This window comes from Lagenorhynchus albirostris, chromosome 5, assembly GCF_949774975.1.
Source record: "Lagenorhynchus albirostris chromosome 5, mLagAlb1.1, whole genome shotgun sequence".
Lineage (NCBI taxonomy): Eukaryota > Metazoa > Chordata > Mammalia > Artiodactyla > Delphinidae > Lagenorhynchus > Lagenorhynchus albirostris.
In genome coordinates, this window is record NC_083099.1 from 77,786,371 (window position 1) to 77,796,678 (window position 10,308).

The following is a 10,308-nucleotide window of genomic DNA, read 5'->3' on the forward strand; positions in this document are numbered from 1 at the left end:
AATGGCCCCTAGGGCAGCAACTTATAATCTTAATGGCTAGAGTAGGCATAAATATGGATAGGAATCAATTCCTCAAAGGAACATCATATAATCAGATGGTTAATTGTGGATATATATAAAGTATTTCAGATAGAAAAAAAAAAGAAGAATGGAACCTAGACTCTTAGCCTGCCTTAAGATTCTTTGGGGAATTCAAATGAGAATATGGTTACCAATGAGTGTTAAAGCATTTAACCCCTTTTATATATGTAGTAATATGGGGGGAACATAGCTACTTCTGATATTGTTGCTTTGTGGGTTAAATGCAGGTGCTCAACCAGTGCTGATTTTTTAGTGCTCTGTTGGGAATTTCAACATGAGAAGGTAAAGTAGTCCTAAGATTTCAGAAACTGATCAGAAAATAAGATTATAGAAAATAAGTATGTACCTGAAATAATACAACTTAAATAGATTAACACATGCAGTAGCTATTTCGGTGAAGTTCATCATGGATAGGTTAGCCAAGGAGGACTTCAAGTGGTCTTCAGAGCACATTTGTAGGGGATTGGGTCTTTTTTAACCTCCAGAGTTCGGTCTGGGGTAGTATGATTTTTAAGTATGCCACCACCAGATGGCAGTAATATGAAGTAATATAGAAGTTATTAGAACAGTTGATGGTTGTCTTATGTTCAAATTCAGATTTATAATCATTGTCACTATATTTTATACCAAATATGTTTTCTTAATTGAAATAGTGAAACTGTACAGGTACATATTTTAAAGACATTTTAAAATACTATGGTATCTTTCATCAGAAAGTATTCAGGGGTATTTTGCTCTGTTAGAGAGGAATGGAATGCCTACTATCCCTTTTTACAATTCAGCATAGCTATTTATAATAATAGAGTTAATTATCAGTCTCCTAGCAGTTTTTTATTAACTGGGTAAAGAGTTATCTTGAAAGATTATTATAAAACTATTATGGTCCAAATTATAGAAAATAAGCTGTCTTTATTACTGATAAAAGACATCTGTGTGGCTTCTGCTTCTTGTTGAGAAGACAAGATTTAGATGCAAGAACCAGTTAGAATAACTTAGGAAGTACTCATAATTTTAGGTTAAATATAATCAAATGCTAATACATACTACAGTTCTTAAAAATGAAGGATAAAGAATGTTGCCTGGAATTAAAGTTTCATGAAAGAGATGAAACTTGACATTTGGGTAGAGATTTGGCAGTTTTGGAGGAGAGACAATAGCATGAGGCAATATGCACAGTAAATGTTATTGGAAGAGGCAAATCAATCTTGCTATAGGTTATTCTGTGCAGGGATGAGGAAATAAGTAATTGATGGACTTTGAAAACTGGGATGAAGGCCTTAATCTTGGGAAGCAGGGAAGTCCCAAGAACATAGTGTTTTGAGGAGAGGAAAGAGAGCAATTAAGATGCCATTGCAGTAGTTTAGTATACTGTGATGGCCAGAATTAAGGTAATAGCTGTAGGGACTTCCCTGGTGGTCCAGTGGTTAAGACTCCATGCTTCCACTGCAGAGGGCACGGGTTTGATTCCTGGTCGGGCAACTAAGATCCCGCATGCTGCCAGGTGTGGCAAAAAAAAAGTGTTGTAGCATGAGGTATGGGTCTAGATATGGGAAATAACGATCTGTAGGATTTGGTGGCAGGTTAACAGATTGCAAAGGAAAGGAAAGAGCCAAAGATGACCGGAGAAAAAGGTGGCGCTGTTGATAAAATTAGGACACAGAAGAAGCAAAATCCTGTTTGAGAGGGATGGCTTTATTTATTTAATTTTGGCTGCGTTGGGTCTTTGTTGCTGCGTGCGGGCTTTCTCTAGTCGTGGTGAGCGGGGGCTACTCTTTGTTGTGGTGCGAGGGCTTCTCATTGTGGTGGCCTCTCTTGTTGCGGAGCATGGGCTCTAGGTGTGTGGGCTTCGGTAGTTGTGGCATGTGGGCTCAGTAGTTGTGGCTTGCGGGCTCTAGAGTGCAGGCTCAGCAGTTGTGGCGCACGGGCTTAGTTGCTCCACGGCATGTGGGATCTTCCCGGACCAGGGCTTGAACCTGTGTCCTCTGCATTGGCCGGCGGATTCTTAACCACTGCGCCACCAGGGAAGTTCCGAGAGAGATGGTTTAAGACACAGTGAGTTTGTTTTTCATCAGAAGAAATATTTGAGAAATATAATTCACTTTTCCAGATAGTAAATTCTAGTGGACTAAATTTCCTTACCCAGAAAATTTTCTTAATGGAAGCCTTTTCTGCCACAAAAGCCAGCTAGCGTCAGTGACCAGTGATTGCTTTATCCAAGTGTTTGAAATACACCACGCATTGGAGCCAGTTCCAGACTTTAACCATAGAATTGTGCCTGTTTTCCAGTCATCTTTTCAAGTCTTCAGACTTTCCTGAGGACATACTTCTTGCAGTGCTTTTCTCAAAGTAACATGACTTTCCAACTCCTATACAGCCCAGGTCTTCTGATGACCTGTTTTGCTTTTTGGTGCAAATTACTATCTTTGGAGAAACTTGCATCAGTAGTGAAATACCACTATGGTGGTCTTAAATCTCCAAAGATGAGTGGTTGCATCAGAAAACAGGACCTTGAATTCCTCTGATCTTGTAAGGAGGTATAATTTAAGTGGCTAGAATTGGGAACCCAAAACTCATTTAATGAACTGTGCCATAATAATAATAATACCATATTTTTGCAAATATAAAACCTCACATCTTCAAAACTCTGGATTTACTTATTAGCACTTTTTTTTTTTTTTTTTTTGCGGTACGCGGGCCTCTCACTGTTGTGGCCTCTCCCGTTGCGGAGTACAGGCTCCAACGCGCAGACTCAGTGGCCATGGCTCACGGGCCCAGCCGCTCCACGGCACGTGGGATCTTCCCAGACCGGGGCACGAACCCGTGTACCCTGCATCGGCAGGCGGACTCTCAACCACTGCACCACCAGGGAAGCCCTTATTAGCACATTTTTGGGTAGAGTTTTTCAATAAGAAAGTTTTAGTCAGTATTTATTCATTTAATTATATACAAGTTCTAGAAGCTTTCTAGAACTTAAAATTTGTTTTTAATTCTGAATCATTTTCAGAACACTGGTTTTCATAATAAAAGGTTTCACAACCAGACAGTATTACAAAAGTAAATGAGGTTTTTAAAGGCGATGTAAGGATTAGAGGTTACTGAGCCAAGCTTTCTAGATGGGAGAGAAAATCATATCAAGCATAGACCATGATGAAGTTTGCAGACAATTTGGAGATTCTGAACAAATCTCTGAAATCCAGTTGGTGTTCTATAGACTTGCCTGTATAGGCCAGTGAAGTTTAAGTGTAGACATGTAAGTCATCTGTTTAATTAACTACTCTAAAATTTTGCTGGGGTTTAGTGACAGACTTAGTCTTTGATTCCCAGACTTTTCTATTTCAGGAAACTGAGGCACAGAGAGATCAGATAACTTGTCCAAAGTCATCCAGCTTTTTTTTTTTTTTTTTTTCCAAAGTCATCCAGCTTGTATGTAGCACAGCTGGGATGTTGTAGTGGTGGTTATCTCTGGGTACTTTTTATTTTTCTTTATGCTTTTCTATGTTTTTCAAATTTGCAGCAACTAACATTTATAATCTAAAGAGGCTTGGTTTTGTTTTTTTTAAGAAAAACAGTGAGAATTATGTAAATATGTTGAAGGAATGGTTAACAGTTTTTAGTGACTAAAAACTGTGGTGTAAAGGAAGGGGAACTGGTCAGAAATGGCTTCATGCCTTACCTAGTCTCTTTATGACTGACCTAGTCTATTCCTAGGACATATCATCTAAATTGTCAGTAAATATTTAAATAAAATTACACACAATACTGTTAAATTCATTCCTTTGTAAATAATAAAGCTAAATATTACATAAAACTTTTTTAAAACTTAAGCCTTTTTAAAGAACATTTTTAGATTTACAGAAAAATTTAGATAATACAGAGTTCCTGTATACTTCCCTCCCTTCTAAGTTTCTTCTAGTAAAATCTTTTGCTTTAGTGTGGTTACATTTGTTATAGTTAATGAACCAGTACTGATACATTATTAGCTTAAGTTCATATTTTATATTAAGGATTATTCTTTGTGTTGTACAATTATAGGTTTTGATGAATGTTTCCACCATTGTAGTATTATTTACTGCTCTAAAAATCCCCTCTGCTTCACCTATTCATCACTACTCCCTTACTTCCATCCCTCAAATCCCTGGCAACCACTATTCTATTGCCTTTATAAAAGTTTTCTGTTTTCCAGAATGTCATATAGTATGGAGTCTTTTCAGACTAGCTTCTTTCACTTAGCAATATGCATTTAAGGTTCCTTCACATCTTTTCATGGCTTGATAGCTCATTTTATTTCTTTTTATCACTGAATAATATTCCATTGTCTGAATGCACTACAGTTTATTCAGTCACCTATTGAAGGACATTTTGGTTGCTTCTAGTTTTTGGCAGTTAGGAATAAAGCTCCTGTAAATAATTCTTGTACAGGTTTTTGTGTGGACATAAATTTTCATCTCAATTGGGTAAACGTCTAGGAGTGTGATTGCTGGATCATATGGAAAGCTTTGTTAAAAAACCAAAAACAAAAACCTGCCAAGCTGTTTTTCCAAGTGCTTATCATATTTTGCATTCCCACCAGCAAAAAAAATGAGAGTTGTTTCTCCACATCCTTACCAGTGTTTGGTATTGTCAGTGTTTTGGATTTTAGCCATTTTAATAGATGTGTAGGGGCATCATTGTTTTGATTTGCAGTTCCTGAATGACATATGATGTTGTGTCTTTTCATATGCTTTTTTGCCATCAGTATATCTTTGTTGAGATCTTTTGCCCATTCTTAAATTCTGTTTTCTTATCTTTGAGTTTTAAGAGTTCTTTGTACACAGTAGAATTGGCTTGTTGGGCTTGTGCCGGCGCTGGCTTTAGCACCAAGTGTGTCCTGTTTCAGAGGTGTGGTTACCTATAGAAACAAAAATGAAATGAATCAAAACTATACTATTTTGAAGAATCACTCATAGTCAAAGTAAGAGTATTCCAGTTTCTTCGAGTCTAATAATTGTGGAGGGAAAAAAAATGGTGATGGTGCCAGAGAACTGTTTTTTTTTTTTAATTTATTTGTAGCTTTTTTTTTTGACAAGGTGTAGGTTGTATGGTTGAATGGGTGCCTACTTTTATTTCTACAGTGAATTTGAGGATTTCCCTCCTACCAATTTCATAAAAGTTTTATGAAATGAAAAGCTTTGTTTGACTAAATTGTTCTTTGTATTAATTTAGGTACCTCGTAGAACTGGGCTGTATCAAGCCACTCTGTGATCTCCTCACAGTCATGGACTCTAAGATTGTACAGGTTGCCCTAAATGGCTTGGAAAATATCCTGAGGCTTGGAGAACAAGAAGCCAAAAGGAATGGCACTGGCATTAATCCTTACTGTGCTTTGATTGAAGAAGCTTATGGTAAGATAGATTGTTTAATAGATGTCCTGAAATTATTTTTTTCCTTTTTCTCCATGCTTTTCTGGCTTGTCTACACCTGTCATTAGCAAACTCATACAAAAAAGTTGTTCTCTTATGAGTAATATTTAGTATGCAGAATTGGAAAAGAAGATGCATTGTAGATGTGAAGAGAAGCAAGTACCCTTTTAAGTTGAGCCCTTTTTACACTGGGCTGTTAGGATCTTCCATTCCCTGACTCTGCTTGCCATTGTGGGTACTTCTGTATTCTTACTAGTCCATCTGAGCCTCAAGAGCATCCATATCTACTGTAGACAATGCCCGACTCCACTCCTTTTCTCTTGTAAGATTTTAGAGTTCTGATTTTGAGTTGCATCCCCCAATTCCTGTGTTCCTAAAGTGTTCTTGACTGTAAACTCTAAGAGTTTCATTAGAAACAGTAGAGTCACTATCTGCTGTTTGGTTTCCTCATTCTTCCAATCTCAGTTCTAACTGTACTCTTAATCACTGGTTTACCACTGTACTTTAAAACTTCTAAGTTCCCTAAGTGATTTTAATGGATAGCCAGGATTGAAAACCACTGCTCTAGGGTTTGTTTATTCCTAAAATTGGAATTAGGGATCATAGGGCACATTCATCTTCAAATTTATCAGATAATGCAGAATTGTTTTCCAAAATGACTTTAACAGTTTACCATTTTTTAAAGGCCTGATTATAAAAACTATATTCCTGCTTAGTGTAAGAAATTTTGAAATGTATGAAAAGACAAATGTTCCTCTACCCAGATCTTTTGCCATAGGAGAGAACTTTTGTTAATTTTTGGATGTGTGTGTGTGTGTGTGTGTGTATATATATATATATAAAAAAATATGGATACATATATGAATATGTATTTTTTTCTTCTGAGCAGTGTTAACATTTATTTCCAGTATCACTGTAGCAGTTAGATTGCTTATGGCTATAGGTAAAAGAAAGCCTAGCTCAGATGTGCTTAAACTTAATAAAGGGAGGAGTATGTGTTGGCTAATTGTTCTGGTTAGACTTCTTAGTTTAAGCAATAGAAATTGATTCTGATTGATTTAAGGATATTACACATGTGTTGAAATGATATTGGATAGCTCAGGGCCTAGGTAGATAGAACCAGAGCAAAGAATAAATTAGGCCACAGACACAGTCCAATAGGAAAACTTCTGTTCCTGGCCTTGGGCACAGGATGATGTGACTGTTATGGAAACTGCTGCTTCTGGGGACTGGCTGTTTCTTGCACACATGTTTAAGATGTCAGTTTGCAATAGTATTATTCAGATGTAATCCCAGCAATGTTTTCTATGTTGCTGCAAGATGCTTATGAGATACAGAGAATCTTCCTTTTATGTCAAGGAAAGAGACATGACAAAATATAGTTTTATTAGAATTTCCAACAGATATACAACAGATTTTTTTTTTAATTCTTCATTCTAGGTCTGGATAAAATTGAATTCTTACAGAGTCATGAAAACCAAGAGATCTACCAGAAGGCCTTTGATCTCATTGAGCATTACTTCGGGACCGAGGATGAAGACAGCAGCATTGCACCCCAGGTTGACCTTAGCCAGCAGCAGTACATCTTCCAGCAGTGTGAGGCACCTATGGAAGGTTTCCAGCTTTGAAGCAATACTCTGCTTTCATGTCCCCGTGTCAGACCAGGCTACCCAGTCGAGTCCTCTTGTGGAGCCCACAGTCCTCATGGAGCTAACTTCTCAAATGTTTTCCATAATACTGTTTGCGCTCATTTGCTTGCCTTGCGCACCTGCTCTCTTACACACATCTGGAAAACCTCTGGCTCTCTGTGGTGGAATACCCTTCTAATAAAAGGGTAACCAGAACTGCCCGCTCTCTTATGGAAAACCCCTAGGCTGTGGAGATCCGCACTTATATATTATAGAGTCATGGGAATATACACATAATAATGTGGCTCCCTTTTTTTTTTCTGGGGGAAAAAAGAGGACTCCTCATTCCCTTTAATGTGGGAAAAAATACATTAAAAGATGAGACTAAACCTTTATCTTGAATTTCACACAACTACTTGCAACAAGGGAGATGTTTAGACCTGTTATGTACTTCAGAGTACTTTTCATGAGTTCTTCCACAGTGAACCCTTGGATTACCTGGTGGCTTTTTCTAGCCAAATTTGCATTAATCCTTACTGAGATTGGATGGTTTTCTTTCCTCTGTTGGCGCCATTCTCCACAGATATTCAACCATCCGCTCCCTCACCTTCAGCCTTCAGTGAATGTGCTTTCTAGTTGTCAGGAATGCTGAAGAATTAACACTTTGACTCTTAAATGTGATACTGGTTTGAAGATTCCCTTAGAGCAAAAAGGAGAGGGGCACATATTAATTTGTATGGCTACTGCTTCTCTTTGGTCTTATGTGTCTTAGGATTTGGAAGTGGTTCAATTCTATTGCTGGTATGAAGACTTAGAATCCTTAGTGATCGAAACCGTATCCTGTAATTCAATAAACAAGTTAAAAACAAATAGAAAAAAAAAAGCCCTCTGATTTTCCCAAACTTAACCAGTGTGACTAGAGGCTGCGTTTCTGCATTAAAAGAAATGTTTCAGGCTTTGTGGTCCTGATCAAGGTCCTCATTAAATTGGAGTTCACCCTAGGTGCTTTTCCCCTCTGTGACTGGCAAGTAACACATGCTTTTAAAGGTTACTTAGGGAATTCTTTTTTTTTTTCCCTTAGTTGGGTGCAGCTGGATTCTAATGTATTCATGCTGCACATAAGTAACATCTTTATCTTAAATAACCATCTTCTGGACATGACCTGTTTAACCCAAATAAGGGCAGTGATCTTTTTCTTATAACCTCATTGTTCCCTAATCATTTCATTTCATCTCCTACTAGTACTACCCAGTCAAGTCCCCTCCATAAAATAAAAACAGTTCTACCTTCTGGCTCATTTAATGATGACTGCAATCTCTACCTGCAAATGGCGCTTCCAGTACTGTCTTCAGTGATCCACATTTGTGCTCAGACTGGAATGAAAAAATAAGCTTAATTGCCAAGAGAACTGCAACTGAGTTCAATACGACTTCTTGGTGCTAGTTGGCCATCTTGACTCAATGTTGGGATATATTATCAGAGAAGATTTTTTGTTGATGTGCTGTTCAAAATGAATTCTGAAGGAAAAGTTGCTCACTTTTTCAGAGAATATCCTTTTATTAAACCTCTTTAATTTTGTCCTCTTCTAGAATTCATTATAACCCCAAAGCATAACTATTTGGAAGTTCCCCTGGCAAGCTGTTATGTCTCTGGTAAATCCTGCTGAACTTTAGGGACATTCAGAGCTTTCATACCTCATCATGTTATTTAAGCAGCCAACTTACGTGATCTGATTTAAACTTTAAAAAATCCACTTCATTCAAAGTAGAAAGATACAAAAACAGAGGACATTTATCAGCCAAGCGTGTGATGCATTTTTTGCATCTAGTCTGTAACTGTGTCTGTGCTCTGGATGGATACCGTCTGATGTCTGTCTGTTATTGATGGAGCAGCCACGCAAAACTAGTCAACTCCCATCTATAACTGTTACTTTTTCTAGTGCTGCTTTGTGCTGAAAGAACATTTTAGTTTACTGCACTTGACCTGTAAAAGACTTTGATTCTTTGTAATTTTAGGGACAAATTAGGTGGTTAATTTAAAGAAAAACTTTCAATGTTGCCTTTACATCACATTAAAATATAACTTCTTTCAGAAGGGTAATATAAACACTGATTCATAGTAAAAATCTTGTTTTTAGCTTTGACTTTTTTGTGGCTGAGTTTTTTTAAATTGTAAATTACTGGTAACACATTTCTCTAGGATGTTTTAAATCATGTACCTTCTATTGGATAATTTTAAAAAATTTCAGCTCATTTTGATAAACCAATTTGAATGGAAAAAATATAAAACAAAATTATTTCCCCAAGTTAGCAAGAAGAGCATACATTGGGAATTTTTGCTAGCAATTGCAGGTGTCTCAATGAATGAATTAAAACAAAGAAAGTCCATTTAACTAATGTGGTCTATTTTCTGTCTAAAACAAGAGGAATTTATCTTGCTCCTGTCCTAGAAGTTCATGAGCCATGAGATAATGAGCTAATTTTTTGCAATGAATTTTTTTTAATATAAAAGTTGGAATTGATAAAAAGTTAAATCCCAGCATAATTGTTGTAACTGATAAAGCAGCCTTTTTGGTAATAGGATGACATTTAGGAGGTAGCTGTTAAGTCCTATTTTTAGTTCTCTACCTGGCAGATTGTATCAATTTACTTTATTGTATAATCTTATCACTAAGATGTTACTTATTACAAAAAAAGCATGCTAATTTCAACACAGGAAAACTCTTCTGTAGTTTAATATACTGATGGGGTGGGGGTGGGAAGTGGCTTGATTTTACTTTCCTTTCCTTTTCTTCCTCCTCCAAACTTTCAAAGTGTATTCTTTGAAATGAGAACTTTAGTGGGAAAAAAAGCATTGATAACATTTGGGATGTAAAGGCACTTTGTATCTGAAGGACCAGGAGGTAGATAACGGCCAGATTGAGAGACACCAAAAAAGGTAAAGATGATAGATACGAAGAATGGTGAGAATTAGGAGACAGAGTTCTCCATGGAACACTTTTAATTCATGTTGTCACTAAGTAATTAGAACCCTTTTAAACTTAACTTATATCACCTGTACTGTTTTCGAAAATTCTATTGCCCTAGGATTGTTCCTTCCATCTGCCAGATAAAGCTGAATGGGATCTGGGTCATTTTTCACCGTTATTGTTACAGATATAAACTTTAACAGTTATCCCATAATAAATCTGAATTATTCCA

At 36.8% G+C, this 10,308-nt stretch overlaps 1 protein-coding gene across 1 annotated transcript in view; it reads left to right on the plus strand.

Annotated features, from left to right (window-relative positions):
* Positions 1 to 10,308, plus strand: part of KPNA1 (karyopherin subunit alpha 1) — a 73,762-nt gene extending 63,454 nt beyond the window's left edge. The window contains exons 13-14 of the mRNA XM_060150486.1: positions 5,284 to 5,462; positions 6,921 to 10,308. Of these exons, the coding sequence (XP_060006469.1) occupies positions 5,284 to 5,462; positions 6,921 to 7,108 (367 nt within the window). The 3' untranslated portion in view covers positions 7,109 to 10,308. The remainder of the gene's footprint in view (positions 1 to 5,283; positions 5,463 to 6,920) is intronic.